This window comes from Chelonoidis abingdonii, chromosome 8 (genome assembly GCF_003597395.2).
Source record: "Chelonoidis abingdonii isolate Lonesome George chromosome 8, CheloAbing_2.0, whole genome shotgun sequence".
In the NCBI taxonomy this organism is placed as follows: Eukaryota; Metazoa; Chordata; order Testudines; family Testudinidae; genus Chelonoidis; species Chelonoidis abingdonii.
Window position 1 is genome coordinate 85,983,596 of NC_133776.1, and position 20,875 is coordinate 86,004,470.

Here is a 20,875-nt window from a genome sequence, read left to right on the forward strand (position 1 = left end):
CACAGCAGGACTTTGTTTTATATCAGCAAATCTTTGACCACTACTTTAGCCCAGGCCTCAGGCCTCATACCAGGCCTCTGATACAAGGGCTTGTATCTCAGGCCCTCCCACTTAAGAGAATTACGCCCATAATGTCCCCAAATATTGCTCTTTATTTGGAAGCAAAATTGTTATATTAGAAAATCTGACATAAAAACATTCCTTGCAACTCTGATGTTTTGAGTTTTTATTATTGATGGTCTCTTAAAATTCTACACCTGAGTAATGAGAAATTGTAAAAGCCCATTATGGTGAAAACAGTAAACACAGATGTATTTAACTACCAGTAAAATGTTACATGGTATGATGTTTAAAAATGTAACTGTTAGCTATATACAGATTAATTTTGCTAACTGCCAGGCAAATTTGTATACTCCTGCTTTTTTGCCATGTGGATCTGGCACATAATTATAATATTTTTTCCTCCACAATTACTCTTTATAAGGAAACTGTGTATGTGTGAAGATATATATCGCAAATTTAGAGAACTAAGAAAACAAGCCAAAAATTCACAGATACTGAGAATATTTGAAAACAGGCAATTTTTGTTTATCTAACCTATATAAAGTCTTTAATTATGAAATTTCCAAAAGCACTTGAAGAATCCTAACATATTTAAAGTAAAAGAATTTACAAACAGATCAGCTGCTCAAATCATAATTATAAGTACAAAAGATAAGTCTAGGAAGTCTAGACTCAACGTAACTATGGAGTCTTGAACAATTCCTTCTAATGTATGCAACTCCTCCTAGCAGAGCTAGAAAAGCCCTACTACTGGGCTTTAATGAAGTCAACAAGTGTGCTGGGTCTGCACTCAACTAGCAAGTAACCTTTTCATGAGGAGACCTTAGAGAGAGAAAGATGGCTAATCTACATTTTGATGGCTGTAGAGAAAGATGGAAGAGAAAATACACCACACAATTCACAATCTACCCCCTTTAAAGAACTAGCCTTAAGGGTTTGAATACACATTCACTTAAATTCCAAAATCCACAGTTTTCAACATTTGTTCGTGTATTGGGGTTGAGGGGGAATGTTGTTTTTCTGGATTCTAGCTGTAGTTCTACATACTGTTTCTAGTACATTTGCATGATTACTGTAGTGCATTTCTTGCCAATGCCAAGGATTAGAGGCAAAAGTTCCTTATCTTACCATCTGCATGGTAATAAAATTCCACAATGACATCATTGTTCAGCAAACTATGCTTTGAAGAAATAAAAGCTGAAGGGGCCTGAACACAAGGGGGGAAATTATACCCCAAACCTGTAAAAAACCAAATTAAAGCCTCACGTTAGCTTAAATGCCTATCTTGCTTTTCTGATAATTACAAAGGAACAGTTCTGTCTTTGTAAGAAAGGTATAGGCAGTTCAGTGTCAAAAAGAAGAAATGCAGGTAAATGTTTGTAATAGGTTTTGCTAGCCTTTGTTCCCTACTAAAGGCTGTAGAGATCATATTGTGTATGCTAAATTTATTAGGAACAAAATATCTAATTATGCAAGATGACTTTGACCAAGATTTTCCTCTCTGATTACTGTGCAATTCATGAATACAATAAAATGTTTTCCTAAATATAATTAATATGAGATGTCTCTTACTTCTGTTTTGATCTTTGCAAAAGAACCAAGCATGAACCAGATATTGAATTTGTCTAGTTAATATTGCAGGTATTACAATTATAAAGCCAGAAATAGGCATTGCTATTAAAATTACACTGAAATAAGGAAAACACCAATATAGCAGGAAGGTAACAGAGAAACTCTAATGCTAGTAAACTACCTGAATTCAAACTATTAAAGAAAGAATCACAGAATCATAAAAACGTAGGTTTGGGAAAGTCGACCTGCAGCTCGCCCGCAGCCTGCCAGCAGATTACCCTGATGGGCCACGACACAGTTTGTTTATATTGACTGTCTGCAGCCACAGTCGCCCGCAGCTCCTAGAGGCTGTGCCTGCGGACGGTCAATGTAAACAAACTGTCTCGCAGCCCACCAGCGGATTACCCTGACGGGCTGCAGGTTGCCCACTACTCGTCTAACCAGTTCTTAAAACCCTCCAATGACAAAGATTCCACAATCTCCTTAGGTAATTTGTTCCAGTGCTTAACTACCCTTACCGTTAGGACATTTTTCCTAATGTGTAACCTAAATCTCCCTTGCTGCCATTAAGCCCATTACTTCCTCTCCTGTCCTCCTAAATGTAGTACTCGGCATTTGTCCTTATGGAATTTCATCCTATTTATTTCAGACAATTTCTTCTGTTTGTCAAAATCATTTCAAATTCTTATCCTGTCCTCCAAAGCACTTGCAACTCCTCCCAGCTTGGTATCATCCACAAATTTTATAAGTGTACACTCTCTACCATTATCAAAATCACTTATGAAGATACTGAATAGAACCAAACCCAGGACAGATCCTTGCAGGACCTCACTCCATATGCCCTTCCTGCTTAACTGTGAACCATTGATATTTACTCTGATTATGGTTTTCCGATCAGTTGTGCACTCATCTTATAGTTGATTCGTTTAGGCTGTATTTTCCTAGTTTACTTATGAGAAGGTTGTGTGAGATTGTATTAAGAGTCTTACTAAATAAAGTTGATAAATATCACATCTACTCCCTCCTCACATCCACAAGACTTGTTACCCTGTCTAAGAAGGATATTAGGTTAGTTTGACACGATTTATTCTCGACAAATCCATGTTGACTGTTACTATTCTTATTGTCTTCTAGGTGCTTGCAAATTGATTGTTTATTTGCTCCATTATCTTTCTGGGTACCAAAGTTAGCTGACTGGCCCTGGGTTGTCTTTATTTCCCTTTTTATAGACAGGCTCTATATGTGTCTTTTTCAGCTGATGGGATCTCTCCTCTCCTCCATGCATTCTCAAAGATCTAACGCCTCAGAGATCTCTTCAGCTAGTTCCTTAAACATTCAAGGAGGTATTTCATCAGGCCCTGCTGACTTGAAGACATCTAGCTTCTTAAAGTAATTCTTAAACTTATTCTTTCCCTATTTTAGCCTCCGATCTTACCTCATTTGTATGGACGTTTGTTAGTCATCTGATAACTGCTAAACTTTTAGGTGAAAACTGAAACAAAAATGGCATTTAAGACTCTGGCCATTGCTGCATTTTCTGTTACTGCCTTTTCCTCCTCAATGAGTAATGGGCCAACCCTTTCCTTAGACTTCCTCTTGTTTCTCATGAATAATCATAAACTCACAGAACAACAAAAATCACTGATATTAGAAGGAAAACTGTTGAAATTACAGTTAGGAACCATAGTGATTAGGACTGAAACCAGTAGTGTGGAAGAAGGCTCGAGCATCCTATGCTACTTTTGCACAGATTTATGTTGATGTTTGTCTTTGTGTTAAAGATGCCTAGAGCCTGAGATAGACACTTTTAAAAAAAAAAAGGTATAATTCAAAAGAAATAAAACAAAAATGAAACACAATCAACAATGACATTTATATGTAAAATGTATGGATCAAGAAGCAGTCTAAATAGTTACTGGACTACTCAAAGATTTGTAGGTAATATAACTCAGTGCTGGAAAGGATGGAACCAAAAAAGAATCAATCAATTTACAGTGAAGAAATAAATATAGCTTAAAAAAAGCAAAGTGAACTGAAGCCAAAGGAATTAAAGTAAAATCCCAGGGATTCATCTTCAATTTTTTCCATGGTAAATTGGGGGGAAGGGGGGAGAGAATGAAAAATATTTCACATATACAATCCTATAATATAAAACTGTACCTGAGAAATACCTGATGAACTTAGAATATTCTGATTTCTGTTAGAACCAGTCACAAATATCAAAAGAGGTTGCCAACTTGTGATGGCAAAGTAGGACAGGAATGAAATCACTCTCCATTAGTTTTAATGAGAGAAAACAATATTTTTTAGGTTAGTTGGAATCTTAAGTGATTTTTTTCTCTCCTATGTGTAGTTTTGTTTTCTTTAACTACATATTTTTTGTGTGTAGGCAGATGGTGTCCAGAGATGGCAAGTAACTTGCATGGCCATATCTGATGGTCCTTCAAAAACAGTCTTCTTTCATTGCACACCTCAGCCCAATCCTCTTCGTCCTCTCTAGTGCTAGGCTGCTTGATTAAGTCACAAAATTCTACTCATCATAAATGTATAGCTACTTCCAGCTACTCACTGACCCTACAGCAATGGTATTGGGGGTGTGGCTGCTGATTTTGAAAGAGCAAAATATAGACTGTTGGTATGTGGGAAGAGGAGGCACGGCTGAGGAAAGCTATGAGAATAATGCAACTTTCAGGCAAGGAACCTGGCACTTGTGAGAAAAATTAAGCAGAGGAGTGTAAAGAAAGAGCTGTCTTTGGAGGACCATATAATTTGGAGAAAAGAGATCTGATTATGGGGAAAAAAATCCAAAGTTAAGGTATAAAACAAAGCTATAGAAAAAAAATATTGCAGAATCCAAACAAGGTAAAAGTAGCAAGCTTCCCAATTTCTCCTACTGAATCTAAAGGAGATGGAATTTGATTCTGCCCTAATTTATGGACAGAAAAATGTCTGGCTCCACATTCAGAATAATTTTTCTTTTTTATGTTTAATATTGAAATAAGTGTCAGATTAATTGTATTTGAAAAAATATACAATTGGGAAATTATGGAAATATACACAAGTTGCTCTTTAAGAAGGACTTTCACAAAAACTGGGGGGTTTTTTGTTGTTTTTTTTAAAATGGTTTATATTCCTCAAAACTTTACATTTTAAAACAGGTTTGTAAGATTTCAGCATAAACTGACCCATGATACAAAGAGATACTAGGTGTCATCTGTGCCAGAGGATCTCAACCTTTTTCTTTCCGAGCCACTCCTGCAACATGCTATAAAAACTCCATGCCCCACCTGTGCTTCAACAACTGTTTTTCTGCATATAAAAGCCAGGGCCAAAGTTAGGGAGTAGCAAGCAGGGCAATTGCTTGGGGCCCCATGTCACAGGAAGTTCCACAAAGCTAAGTTGCTCAGGCTTCAGCCCTGGTTGACATGGGTCAAGGCCTGGGGCTTTAGCTTTCTGCCCTGGGCCCCAGTGAATCTAACACTGGTCCTGCTTGGTGAACCCCCTGAAACCTGCTCGCAGCACCCCGGGCCCCTGGTTGAGAACTGCTGATATATGCCATACATACATTAAAAATTATACACCTCCTTTGACAGATTCATCATTTATGCAAGTTTGTGCCCCTTGTGCAAGGCAATGAGTATCTCCAGGGAGGTTCTGAGCACCCTTAATTCCCAACTTCAATAGGAGCTGAGAGTGCTCAGCACCTCACATGACTGGATATTAAACTATCCTACCTAAAAATCTAGTTGAGGAGGAGGGAGAAAAGGAAAGAGAAAGGAAAGACACCTTACGAGTTAACAGATAATCAGTATTCTCAGTTAGTGTTGTGAGGGTACAGGAAACAGCACACAAGAAATTATTCTGTGCAAGCCAAATACAGAAGCCGCTAAAATGAGGAGATAACTGATAATTTATAGCCTTTCAAGTGAAAAGTTACAAATACTTAGAAGTTTGTACATAGCATATAATGAAGTGCACATCCTTAAAAGCACACCAGACTGGCAACTGGACTGGAAAGAGAACTAAGGAACAGCCAAGCAGAATTACAATATACAGAGATTTTCTTTTTTCTAGCAGGAGGACTTGTGTATGAGCATGAATTCAACACCTGGCCTATCTGTCTCTATCTGGATGATAGGAAGATAACTAATGCGTGAAATTTAATATTTAAAACTAAATGTTGACACAAATTGTTCTGAATATTAAAACCAGCTTGGAAGACTGTTTGCTCTCAAGAAAGACTGCCCCAGCCAGCAATCTACTCACATATACATTAAAAAACCCTAAAAAAATATTTGAAATTAAGTGTTTTTCAACAAATGAATGTTTAAATTCTTGTGCTGAATTAAATCAGTACAACCTTCTTTTTAAATAGATTTACAAGATGTCTCTAGTTCCTCATCCCATATGCTGAGTGGGTAATTTTTACCTTTTGTGTCAAGGTGGATAACCTAACCTCATGTTCAGTCTGTTCTCTTCACAACTTGCCTATCACTTCAATGGGATGAGGAATTTAGTTGATGTTTGCAAATTTGTTCTGAAGATCAAGTATTATAATATCAGTTTGTGAACTCATATATATCTGTCTTTTTTCTACACTCATGTCTCTATGTCAAGATATCCATTCTAATGATACAGACTTTTTATTTGAAATCTATATTTTTGGAATTTATATCCAACATTTAATTCCTTAGTGTTATTTTAATATTCACAACTAGATAGAATCTTGTGAGCATTACTAAAATTGTACATTAGAAAATATGTAACTTTCAGAGTACAATTACTACAGAAGATGGTTTGCTCAACATTCCAAAATCACTAAGCATAATCAGATCATTTCATGAAGACCAAAAACACTCCAAATTTTACTGAAGAGGCATTTTGATATATTATGAATATAGAAATATCTTGAGATGCATCAATTATTCTTTGTGGAGCTATCAACATACAATAAATAAAATAAAATAATCAAAATAGCATAATATATTAACTTTAAAAATAATTTCTTTTAAAGCAGATGTTCATTCTAAACTGATGAAAAAATTAAATAGAGAATTTGATTCACTGACAAAGTTACAATAAAACCACTATTAAGAAGATGATCTATGAGTTACTGCTTGAACTGAAAAACTTCATAATAAGAAGGGTTTAGATAGAGTCGATAAAGTTTGTTTTCAAGTGTTTTAAAATGACCACGCTATAGTGGCTCTGTACTAGGCTAACATCTCCTAAAGCCCTCTGACAGCTGCGTGGCACTCTAGGTGGTTTAGTAAAAATCCATCTAAAAAAATATAGTGTATGACCTAACACTTCAAGGAAAACCAGTCTGGTGTTTAACAATAATGAATCATATTCTACTAATCTAAAAAATATTATCTTTAAAATGGAGAACTTGCTATCTTTCATTGAAAAAGAAACTCGGTCACGATAAAGCAGGAGAAAAGCATCCCTCCACCCCGACAGTTTACAATCAATTAAATACAGTAGCAACCAAGTCATTTAGAAATATCTATATTTTTCTCACACGTATGCTCGGAGTTCCTGGGTTTGAATGGAGCCAGACGGAAAAGTGTGATGAGGATTATAGCATCTTTGCTGACAAGCTGAGACGTTGCATAAAAGCAGCTGAAACTGAAAAGCCGAAGGTGGCGAAGGGAAGAATCTCAAATGAAACGAAAAGCTTGCTGGAGAAGCGGAGAAATATGAAAAGGAGCTTGGATAACAACCTCGAGTACTCTATTCTGTGCAAGCTTATACGGCGAAAACCGAAGGAAGATTTTGAGAACTTCCGGAAAGAAAAGCTCCTCAAAACAGCTGAATTATGCAAAAGCCTCAAGACATGCAAGCGGGAATTGACGCAGTACAGATTAAGCATAACAGCACTGAAGAACAAGGATGGAGAGACAGTAATCAATTGAGCAGGGATAGAGGAGGTCCTGCAAGGACTTCTATACAGAACTGTTCAAATCAAGAATAAACGTCCCTCTCCCAACACTCCAAGAGTCAGAAGAACGCCTTCTCCCAATAATTGTCAGTGAAGTCCGAAGCGCACTATACCAGACGAAGAAGGGAAAAGCTCCAGGCAAAGATGGAATAAAGTCAAAAATGATTTCTGCAGGAGGCGAAAAACTTTGGAAGGCTCTCACTTTAAGATTCAGTCTGTATCTTGAAGAAGGAAAAATACCATCAAGCTGGAAGGAGGCGAATCGAGAAAATCTTAAGAACTACTGCCCTATATGCCTGCTCTCTCACATCTACAAGCTCTTTACAAAGGTGATAACGAACCGACTCTCACAGAGTCTGGATGAACAGCAGTTGAGAGAGCAGGCAGGGTTTCGAAGAAATTTTAGCACGATTGACCATATATTTATCCTTAGCCCTAGAAAGGGCAAGGGAATACAAACTCCCACTGTGCACTGCTTTCATCGACTACGAAAAGGCCTTCGATAGCATAGAGTTTAATGCAATATTAAATGTGCTCACAGAGCAGGGTATTAACACGCAGTACATCAGTTTGTTGAAGGAAGAGAATGCTGGCTGTACAACATATTCTCCTCGAAACTCCCCCCACCCCCCCACATCCCAATCGAGAAAGGCGAAACTATTCACCGCCTGCCTCGAAATGGTTATGAACAAGATCAACTGGAGGAGTAGTCTCAACATAAATGGAGAACGATCATCTCAGATTCGTGTATGACGTCATACTAACTGCCAAAAGCACCAACCAACTGCAGAGTATGCTATGAAGACTTGACAAGAAAAGCAGTCAGGTTGGCCTGAAGATGAACCGCTGCAAAACGAAATACATGCGATCGGACGTCTTACAAAAAGCCCCAATAACGGAGAAGAAATCGAAGAAGTGGAATAGTACATATATTTGGTCCAAGAAGTTAATATGCACCAAGACCTAAATGGAGAACTCTCGCGAAGGATTCGGGCAGGATGGTGTGCGTTTAATTCCATCAAGGACGTCCTCAAAGGAAAAACTGACAAGACCACACGTACACATATCTTCAATTCAACAGTGCTGCCAGCCATGCTGTATGGCAGTGAAACCTAGGCACCGACGAAGAGAGAAGAGCAGTGGCTGTTGGTAGCTGAAAGGGTAATGGAACGAGCTATGTTGGGAATTTCCCTTCTGGATCACATCCCAAATGAAATGATCAGAGAATGCAGCAGTGTGAAAGATATTGTTATGGAAAGGAGATATAACAAGATGCGATGGGCGGGCCACACAGCATGGCTCACAGACAATAGGTGGACCGCAATCATTGCTGAGTGGTACTCACAAGAACAGAAAAGACCATCCGATCGGCCTCCAAGAAGATGGGAAGATGACATTGTTAAAAACGTTTCGGACGAACGTGGAGAAAGCAACCAAGAGTGCGAAAAGAATGGTGGACGTGTTGTGATCGGCACAGTCTTAACGACAGCTGCAGACCGATCGATCCAGGTATGCTAGGAACATTTGCTCTTTAATTACTTACAACAAGTTTAAATTACTACTGTATTACATGTTTTTGACATCATTTCTGTTTTATTGTACTCTTTTCAGGTTCTTATAGCACCTTCACTACTGTAGTACCTCAGTGCCTAACAGAAATAGATTAAGTTACATGAGTAGCTTCTACCATGCACGGTTTCTTTCCTTCTCCCTTTCTTTCCTCAGGAACTGTATGGGAATAATAATAATAAAAAAATTTATTTAATTTTTTTATGTTAATATTAGCTAATGCACAGTCAAAAGAATGTGTCTTGCACTTGGTGGTGGGGTATGTGGTAGTTCTTAGGTTCTGCTGAAGTTTGGTCCACTTTGTTTCAATATTATGAAACCATTCAATACTAATTCAGCTGAAACTGAAAAAAAAGCCTACCTAAAAAAGCCCTAAATATTTTCCTCCAAGAGCCAACTACATAAGACATAAATAATACTGAAAGAAATATGATCACTTTACTAAGTAAAGGACCCACTTAGATTATTTTATACATTGAAAATGTGAAGTTGTATGAAATGACTGTTATACTAAGTGAAAGATAATTTCACAATAGGTTGGTTACTCAGGAATTAACCTTTATCAGACTATATTTAATGTTATGTTTAAGATCATAGTTAATAAAAATAAATTTACCATAAACAATAGCTATCTTACACTTACCTTATTTTCAAATCTGTTTTGAAAACAATGAACAAAACAAGTGCTCTGTGTATTTATAGCTATAACACATTTTCTTGACTTGACATTACTGTAAGACTGACAGATTGACTTAAACGCTGAAGAACAAGGTTTAATAGCCACTAAAAATTTGTCATCATTCAGTGAGATAACTCTGAATATTCCTGACATCCATGTAAATATCCAATCCCTTTTTGAATCTTGGCCTCAATGACTTCCTGGGACAACAAGTTCCACAGTTTAAATCACATGTTGCAGGAAAAAGTATTCCCTTTTTTGGTAGTGAATGTCCCATCTTTTAATGGAATCGAAGGTCCCCTTGTTCTTGTGTTGAGGGTCAGGAAGAAAAAAGATCAATTTACCTTCTCTATATCATTCATTATTTTATATACTTTTACAATGTCCCCTCTTATTTGTTTCCTTGTAAAAGTAAACAATCCCAATCTTTTCATAACACTCTCTCCCTCCTAAGAAAGACAGCCCTGTTCACTTGAACAGGCTTAAAGATTTATGAAAGATTTGTGAATTATATTACCTTTGGCAGCATGGGTGTATCCCTTTTCTTTTTCTTTTCTGAATTAGGGTCATCCAGCAAGTCTGGCTCAAAGGTATAAAGCTCTGTAAGCTCATTCATGGTAAAGTGACGCTCAACCTGCTGCTGGTCAACTACTCGGAAAGACAGTGACTGCTTTGTTACTTGACGATCATATATCTTGTCCTCCATTGTTCCCTAAAAAAACCCAAATATGTGGTTTTTATAAATCTAAACACACAAATGGGAAAGTTATTCTGTCACTGAGAAAAACAGCAATGGTAAGAACAATACTACTCTATCATTAATGTTTGTTAAAACGGCTGAAGAACTTCAGCCAGATACATCTCCTGTAGTTTGCTAAATTGTTTAAAAATGAATGTAATCCCTGAATGAACCACCACAAAGGAACATGAACTGCTGATGCAACTGATGGTGCACATCTGTTTATTAGAGTAATCAATATATTTTAACTTCTTTAGCTCCCTGAAGAAATTGGCTTTTGCACAACCTTCCTAAATTGTAGTTTTAAAAATAATATGAAAAAAATTGATAATTCTATTGCATTGTTCATCTTATTTTAAGTTAAACAAAAATAAAAATCACAATAAATAAATACAGATGAGTTACATTCAACGACAGCTTTTAAAAAAAATTAGGGGACAGGGCAGGGCTCAACTAAACATGAGTTCTGGTGCGATGTGGTGGGTAAGAAAATGTGATCTTTGAACGCATAAGCAGGAGAATAGAGAGCAGATGTAGGGAAGAGTCTTATACAGTATTGGCATTCTATACAGATTAAATGAGAATTGCGTGTTTGTAGTTCTGGTGTTCACAATTTAAAAAGGATGTTGACAAGTTGAAAATGATTCAGATAAAAGTTACAAGAATGATTTAACGTCTGGAAACACTATCTTACAGTAAGAGACCGAAGAAATTCAAGATATTAAGATAAATAATTAGAAGATTAAGATATGAATTGAAGACAACCTATAACTACCCAAATTTGAAAAAATTCTTTTAGTAGAGGGCTCTTGAATCTACCAGAAAAAGGAACAAGATCCAACGGCTTGAAGATGGAGCTAGACAAATTCAGACTAAAAATAAGGCTCAGATTTTTAAATAGTGAGGTTAAACAAAAATAGGATCAAATACCTATGGATATGGTGGATTTTCCATCACTTGGGAGTCTTTAAATCAGGACTGGACGTCTAAAAGATGTGCTCTGGCTCAACCAGAAGCTGTGAACTTGATGCAGGAATCATGGGTGAAAATCTATGGTATGTATTATGGAGTAGGTCAGACTAACTGAACTTAATGGACCCCTCTGGACATAATATACACAGTTTTTCTCTTTTCTAATGGTTTGACAATCTTAAGCCCCAATTCTACTATTTGATCTACACCAATGGACCCCTTTTCCTGTGTAGCCCCCCCACTGACTTCAACAAGAGTCCACAAGGATGTAAGAGTCTGCCTTTCCAGATAAAACATCAGGATCTGAGCCTTAAAGGATGAATGAGAAACATCCAAATTGCACATACCTGAGCCAAGAACCTGTATACAAACACAGGTTTGTTCTGCCCAAAGCGGTAAACCCTGAAGATACTCTGAATATCATAGGATGGATTCCAAGAGGCGTCAAAGATAATCACTCTATTAGCAGCCACCAGATTAATTCCAAGGGATCCTGCTTTAGTGGAAATAATAAATAAACGGCCTCTGGAACAACAAAAAATTATGAAATTTAGTATTTTACAAACTGACTTCTCTTACCTTTGATTCCTTAATGATTATAATGAAGTTTTTGAAATGCTGCATCCTAAATCCTCTGGGGTCCTATTATGAATTATTCATAAATTATAATGATTCAAAATCTTCTAAAACCATGAAGTTGTAAAATTTGCATCTGTTATGTTCTAAATAAAAGGACAAAGCTGCTAGCAGGCTGTCAGAACTACAGGTCAGGGACTTTAGGAAGCCATTTGTTACCAAGAATTGTTCTGAGAGAAAAAAATAACTTATCTTCTTCAGACATTAGAATTCAAGATCAAATGTAAGAAAATTAGTTATGCCAAGTTAAACCATCATTTAAAAATGCATATATGCCGGTTGGTGTTATTGGAACTATTATCTGGAAAGCAGACTTTAAAAATTCCTTGGCGTGAAACTGTTTCTAGGACATCTTTTATAAACGAAGCACTTTTGTTTCTTTACATGTCACTATCACCCACTATTAATTTAAAATTAACAATGCAAATAATCTCATGTAACATTAAGATTGATATTTGAAAAAACACAAAATGCAGGGATTTTTAAGTTCTAACAACAGTGATTGTACCTCTTTGCAAGTATGTAATATTTTTATTACTGCATAAGTTTTAACTTGTGATTTAGCATGTAAGTAATGGCAGAGTTTTGGGAATGTAACTTAAAAGTCACTGATTATTGCAGTTTTATAGTCCAAGTTTTAACACTGCATGAATTAAGTTTATTCCATTTATTGCTTTTTAAATATACAACTGGCTGCATTACAGCTATTAATCTGAATGTTGACATGTGTATTTGGGAAAATTCATGAAACAAAAGAGAGCTTAAATTAATATGTACAATATCTTTGATATATTACAGCAAAGGTAGTTCATGAGGCACCAGGGCTTGCCCCTTCTGCCTTTACTCCAGATATGAACTTCCAAAGCTTTATGGAAAATCTGAATCCTTATTAAATTAAACAAACAACCATAATGCCTAATTCAACTGTGTTAACTAAACAGATGGACCCTGCAGAGACCATCAACAACATACCTGAAAAACTGGTGGACATTGGGACAGGTCACACCCAGAAAAGCAGTAATTTGGTAAATTTTCCATTCTCAATCCTGAAAGTTCCCCAAGTCCAAGACATTTGGGATGTAGTGAGCAGGAAGAAAATATTAGAGAGAGGAAGACATAAGTAGGACAGAAACAAACTGTTTCCCCTTGCTTAAAATGATATTAATCTATTTTGCGACAACATTGTTTAGAGACACTTTTCTGTCTGTACTGATAAAAAAAAAAGTATCCATGGATGACAAGGTGGTAGCTTCACAGATTTCACCTATGGTAGGTGATGTTCTTTCTGACCAGGATGTTATTGTGGAACAAGTTGAATTGTTTTCCCCTCCCCCTCTCTCTTCTGGAATCAGTCATCTGTGGCTTAATATGCTTCAATGATACATTATTTGATCCTCCTAGCCACAGAGTATTTGGATGCAATCAAGGCTAGACATTTAGGGTAAATGGAAATGAACAAAGATGATGTTTTTCTATACTGATCAGTTCTACTTAGGAATCTTATAATTGCTGTTCTGACATATGCTGTACTTATTCTTTCAGATGTCAAAGATTCAAAGTAAATGAATACAAAATAATTTCCCATGAGGTAGGAAAGATTTAATCTTGATTACCAATAACTACTTTGTCATCACGGAAGATACAGTAAGATGTTGTGTATTCCTATAAGAAGAGATTTCCAAGACTGTTTTTATAATAATAATAATAATAATAATAATAATAGGAGACATACCTATCTCCTAGAACTGGAAGGGACCTTGAAAGGTCATTGAGTCCAGCCCCCTGCCTTCACTAGCAGGACCAAGTACTGATTTTTGCCCCAGATCCCTAAGTGGTCCCCTCAAGGATTGAACTCACAACCCTGAGTTTAGCAGGCCAATGCTCAAACCACTGAGCTACCTGCCCCCCCTCCAACCTGGTTACAACCAAGAAGAAAGTTTTCGTGGAAAGAAATAAAGGGCATTTCAGACCACTGGATGGTTCATAAGAACTTGTACCAATTCTAGATAAGAAAGATACACCTAATGGTTGGTTTGGACGGTTATACTACTATAAACTACTTTGATGTCATCAGGTATTTAGATAAGCATGAGTTTATGGCATAGTTTAAAACTGAGACATGAGATACTATGGAAGGAAGTTTAAGATTCAAGTCTAGGCCACTGTGCAAGAAATCCAAAGAGAGTTGGAATGCCTGATTTCCTGGTGCTGATTTTTGTATGTTAACACCCTTACGTGCATTCTGACCAAAAGACTGCATAGGTAGGGAATATGACAGCCTGAATGAGGTCAGAAGAGTATTACTTTGGAGAAGTATCCCATTTTGTTCAGTTCTTGCTACTCAAAGCCAAAGTTTTAGGACCAGTCAGTCTAGAGCAGAATGCAGGAGCAGACATGGGAACAGGAGATCCTGTTTAATGGAAAGATGGAACAGGAAGTTTTGCCATGTTTCCACTCGGTCTAAATACCTTCTTGGCCAATTTGCAGTGAGACGAATGATAGACGTTTCCTCTTTTATCTACTAAATCACTTTCTTTCTAGTGGCAAAAGAGGGGGAAGAAAGAAGCCAGTCTAGCTATCTGTGAGTCAGTGTGGCCTCAGTAATCTGTGGTCTGTTTTACTGGTGAAGAAACGCCACACCTTTGAGTTTCACATGGATGCATATACATGCACCTGGATCTATGGATATCAGAAAGAATACTTTCTGATTCAAGGACCATATAGAATATTGACTGTCTGCAGATAGTTTAACCAGTCTGGTTTTGTGTTCAGTAACTTCTTTATGTGGATCATTTTAATGGAGGCCAGCTGAGCTTTTGTCCAGGAAAAAATCTCTATTGTTTCAGCATTTAGACTGGAACCTGTTGTACTCCACTACTGATTTATATATGCCACAGTTGTGGGGTTTCTTTTTTTGTCTGAACTAGGATATAGTCTTTCCCTTAGCACTCATAAAAATGCTGAAGAGCCAGCCTAACTCTATCTAGATCTCTTTCAAGCTGTTGTTCAGGAACCTTTCTGCCTCTGAGCTTTTTATCCCTCTTTGTATTTTGATCCTCCATGTGTGCTCTGCAATCTGAAATACTGGTATCAGTAGATAAGTTTTCAGAGACTGGATAGTGGAAGGAGGATCCTGCCAGCATATGGGTTTTTCTATCACCATGGAACCATAGAATTTAAGACCAGAAGCGACCATGAGATCATCTAGTCTGATCTGATGTATATTACAGGCTGCCAACCCCACCCAGCACCCCCATACTAACCCCAACAACCAAAATTAGACCAAAGTATTACAGTCCGTAGGAGACTAGATTACTACGTACTTCAGACAGAGAATATGAGGGACTGAGTTATACCATGCCCAAGGCCACTGCAATGGCAGGGAAATGATTAACTGAGAGATGTAATTCTTTCCTTTCCTTTACATCATCTCTTCTTTGGAATGGTTCCAGGCCCCTAGAGGAATCCCTGAAGCTCCATCATGCACGGCCATGTCTCTTGAACATCGATTACTCCTCAGATAGAAGATAAATGCAGGGAAAGATAGATGGATGACCTTCGGTTCTGTGACACCTTCCAGAATAGTGCCTAGATCTTTTCAATCTGTAGTGTTTCAGGAAGACTTCAGTTCTTCTTGAGTCTCCCTAGGTGGATGATTCTCTTGAAAAACAGATACGTTTATTAGGAACCCTTATGCTTGAAGTACAGAGAGGATCCTTAATGTAATTTCCTCTGTGGTCCCTGAAAATGATGCTATGATGAATCTGTTTTTAATTAATGGTCATAGAGAAATCCCTAGACTCCTTCAGTAAGTTAGTGTAACCAAATGACTTTGTGAGTACCAAAGGAGCAGAGGACAGATTGAAAAGTAAATGTTATATATAAAAATTGGTGATTTTTGTAGGCAAAATGAAGAAACCAATAGGGCCTGATTAGAAAATGCACATAAGGTTCTGTTGAGCCCATAAAGTCTTCCGAAGATATTCCAATGGTAGCAAAAGTTAGAGTCTCCATTCTGAATTGTTTTCTTCGTCAACCTTTTTACTCTCTTGAGCTTGATTTCCTCTAGTTCTTTTCAAACTAAGAAAAATCTGGAATAACACTTTAAAAGTGCTTGCTATTTCTTGAGGATGGAGAGGGTTTAAAGTTCCAGAGTAACTAAGTATTTGCACTATCGCCTGTACCCACCTGTCTGATGCTGATTAAAATTAGATGTCTGAGAAGTGGAATAGCCTGTCTCTAAACCAATTTGTGGATGGAAGTAATCCTAGTTGTGTTAATACGTAACGTATGGACTGGAAAGAGGGACTGGACCCATTCACTGATCTGGACTTCCACTTGGCAACTCTTTTCTGGTATTTTGGGGGGGGGGGGGGGGGGCTCACTAACAAATCTGAACAGCCACCCACATTTGCAGGAAGCATGTCATGACTCAAATGTCTCAGACAGAGGCAGTGTCAGGATCCAGAAATGTTAGCCTCATGTATATTTGATATGCAATTTTCAAACATTTAATATAAAAATTCAGGCAGAAGTTCCATAACTGATATGGTTACAAATAAAACTTAAGATGACTCTAAACTAGGACTGGAGGGAAAAAAAAATTCTGTTTTTCAGTTTGCTTTATTGATCTGACAAAAACTTAACGTATAGCTGGCTTCACTGTTCAGGCAGTCTTCTTCCCTGTTTGTGCAGACCTTTCCAATTGCAACAGAAGGAGAAAAAATTTAAGGAAGAGGGAAATATAAAACCAAAACCAAATTGACAGAGAAATTGAGGGACAGGTTTAATCACTATGGTTTAAAGTTCATATTTCAAACCTATCCACACACAACAAGGGGCCTGAAAAAAACAAAACAAAACCAGCTAGAATTTTACTAGAATTTCTCCACAAAAACCATGTCAACAATCATGAAAAATATCAGCCAACAGTTAATATTTTCAAACTGTTATATGCATCTGAAAATAGTCTTTTCCAACCATAACTAAATTATCCATGAAACGGTGCTACAGAAAGAGAACATTTATATTTATGAAAAATTTAAAGTTGTACACGAATAGCTATGAAAATGCAATACAAAGCATACCTGTTACACTGAGAACTGTTTATTGGAGAAAACCTAACCTTGCTGAGGAGATATAAGTGATAACTTTTTCATTCACTTTAGAGTTAATTTAGTAAATATTAGTGAGATGCACTTATTGTCAGGTTAATGGGCCAATGCTGCAACAGAGTGATTCCTATTTGTTCCATTCAGAAGTTGGCTGAATATATTCAACATGTGCAAGGGATAGAAAGCATGGCACATCAAAGGACAAGGCATGTGGCATAGAGTAAACCCTATAATCAACCAACTTAATAGGAAACCTTTAACAAAATGACAGAAGTCCTTTCCTTCTCAAATAAAATCCCAACATCAAATGCTTTTCTCCTCATTAAGGACGGAACCACACATTGTCAAACTCACAAGTCAAACTAAAAGTTGTTTTTAATTATTTCACTGACTTAACTCAAAGTTAAGAAAAATCATATGAAAGCTACCCCTTATTTAACTCATTAATTTTTGCAGTCTGGTCATCTCCATGTTTAGTGTAAATAGTTGTCTTTAAAACTCATTCACATGGGCAAGTACTGAGTGTGTGTGTGTCCAGAGATAAACTACAGTACTAATTTAAATGTTAACAGCTTGGTGCAGTGGCCTTGCACATGTATAATTTACATTACACATACACACAAAATTCTCTCCTGGATAAGACTAAAATTCCCAGACAAAAATTACATTAAGATAGAGTTAATGTTAAGAGTACATATTAATAACGTAGGGTAATGTACATTATATGGATTTTGCAATTAGCTCAAAGCCAAGTGTATATACCCAGGAAATTCAGAGTTAATGTTAAAAACTTAAAAGAAAAAAAAATTGAAGTACAAAAAATGAATAGTTAGGATACTGAAATACCTTAACTCTTCCATATAGTGGCACTATGTAATGATCTTATGACTGAAGTTTAACACCCCCATGAGGTGCGGTAGTATCAATATTTTTTACACAGGGGGCACTGAGGCACAGAGACTAAAGGCAAAACTGTCAACTAATTCTGGGTGCTCAATTTGAGATACGTAGAGCCTATTATTTCAGCATAATTAGTATTTGATAGCGTTTTGTATGGTCAGAACAGAATTCCCATTCACCTCTGTTCCAATTCTGAGTGCTCAGCACTGCTGCAAACCAAACCCCAGGTGTCTCAAGTTGGATACTAAGAAAATGAAGGAACACACTGGCGACCTGTGAAAGTTTTAGTTTACATGACAAGCCTATAATCAGAGGCAGACACCCAATATAGAAAATTTCAATTTAAACTACATAGGTCAGCAAAGTTATAAGCAACTGAAAACAGGATTATGTAACTGAAAGTGCTGGGCAACTTACCTGTAAAATATTACATACACATACACAGGAAGAAGGGGCAACAGTACAGGTACAAAACATGTAAAATATCTTTACAAATAATTAAAGTTCTATCACTGGTAGGATATTTTGGTATCTGCACTATCTTAAAAAGAGTTCATAAGTTAGTATAAGTACAAAACAGATGTAGGAAGAAAAAAGAGGTAGGAAATAAAAAGCTATGTAGAATGATCTTACCTCACATTAGTTTCATCATTAAATTCTTCAGCCCATTTCTTTCTTGACTGAGCTGTGGTTGAACCATCTAAACGATAGTAGTCAATATTTCTGAACCATTTTCCTTCACCTAGAAATTTGAAGATAAGGTGATTAAATGACACCAACACAATATGAAAATATTAGTAGCACAATGATTTAAATACTGATCTTTCAGGGCCTGATTGATACTAAAAGTGAAGGGAGCAATCATGCAACCTCACATGAACCAGCTATTCTATAACAATCAAAATCTTTTACTCCCAAGGAACTTGCTTCTATGATGTCTGTGCCCCAAAGTACACGTGCACAAAAAAATGAAGAACCCATAAGGGGGTACCTGTCATTGCTGCTTGTCTTAGTTGAGCTTTGAAAATGACGCATTGGAACCTGAATTATGAAATATAATCCACAGCAGGATTACAGAAAAAATAGTGGTAATCATAATTTGGGACTGTAAGTATCCAAAGCCTTTACTCTAATAGTCCATATATCTTGTGATACTCGTCAATATGCATGTAGCCTTGCCCAAAATAAGAAAGTGCAGAATTAGAGTTAGCTAAGAATGAAATAAAATTTATTGTCTGAATAGGATTCAACTCCCTATGCAGGGTCCAGCAATATTGTCTTCTTCCCAAGGAAAAGTTATCAATTTAAAAAACTTGCTGCTTGTGGAAGTTTCACTTAGCTCTTTACACGACTTGCAATTTAGAGAGACAAGGACACAATTAAGATTTATACATCGAAGGCAAACTTTAATTGCAATATTTTCAGTAACCTTTAGTTAGCTCTTCTAAGATACGTGTGTTTCCCAGCTCTCTTTGTCATATCAAATTTCCAGAGGTCTGGACACATTTGCAACAAAATCAGGTGAGTTTCTTGTTTAACTTCAGTGCAAAAGTTAATTGTAAAAAGTAACTACATTTAACCTTTAGGCATTATGCCAGTAACCCTAATTTTCTAATTGATCTTTGTAGTTTGTATGTTTTCAATTACTCTAGGCTGCAGTCTCTCTCATATAAATTGTACCCCTTAGGTAAATGCTTGAAAGGGGATTTAAAAAAGTCAAGGTATAATCATTTTGGAGCTGAAATTTAGAACAGCTGCTTTAGTTTAATTAGCCTGTGAGTTATGGCTACTTCTTGCCAAATGTAAAAAAAATTACAGCTGATAGAAGCAGATTTTTTTCTTCCCTTTTAGAACTAACCTTTCATTTTCTCTGGAGGTCAAGGTTTATTTACACAAAATGAACCCCACTGGGCCATCGATTAAAATCAGAGCAGCTCTTGTAGGAAGTAGCAATGCTGAGTGACAATGAATTATGAGAAACTGCATGCTAAGTCATGCCAGAGATGTCTATATAGAATTGATGACCTAGTTGTACATCAACAGAACCACCACAAACAGGAAAAACCAAAGACCATGTAAAATTAACTCAGGTTACATGGACAGGCTAAAAGACATATACAGCTCAGAGGTCACAGATGACCAGTGCTCTGAAGCAAAATACTGGAAATATTCTTTAGAAGCTTGCTATATGGACAACAGAGCTCCAGGTAATAAAGCAGCAGTGAGCAATAAATACATATATAAACAGAGATCAGCTGGAGATGTATCTATTTCTAGCGATATTTCTAAGTCCCTGTATCACGTGGTATTTAATTGCCCAACACCATGCTGCCAACATTTAAAGAATGTTATATGAATTCATATAAAAATAGTGTGAAATGTCTTTAACTGCAAGATTAGAGAGATGGTGTAAAGCAAAATGCTACAGTACACATGTACATCTCTGGTTAGAGAAAAAAATCCACACTACCAACACATTACTAAGAAAATCTGATCTAATACAGTATCAGAGGGGTAGCCGTGTTAGTCTGGATCTGTAAAAGCAGCAGAGAATCCTGTGGCACCTTATAGACTAACAAACGTTTTGGAGCGTGAGCTTTCGTGGGTGAATACCCACTTCGTCAGACGCAGGTAGTGGAAATTTCCAGGGGCAGGTATATATATGCTAGCAAGCAAGCTAGAGATAA

The 20,875-nt window shown here is 36.8% G+C and overlaps 1 protein-coding gene across 4 annotated transcripts in view; it reads right to left on the reverse strand.

Moving 5' to 3' along the window:
* Positions 1-20,875, reverse strand: part of ATRX (ATRX chromatin remodeler) — a 157,098-nt gene that overhangs the window by 18,037 nt on the left and 118,186 nt on the right. For 3 of the 4 annotated variants that reach the window (XM_075068804.1, XM_075068803.1, XM_075068805.1), the window contains 3 exons: positions 18,822-18,930; positions 11,886-12,063; positions 10,345-10,539 (listed from right to left, as the gene is read on the reverse strand). In XM_075068804.1, the coding sequence (XP_074924905.1) occupies positions 10,345-10,539; positions 11,886-12,063; positions 18,822-18,930 (482 nt within the window). Of the gene's footprint in view, positions 1-10,344; positions 10,540-11,885; positions 12,064-13,145; positions 13,221-18,821; positions 18,931-20,875 lie in introns of those variants that run through there. The other variant, XM_075068806.1, reaches the window with a different exon arrangement.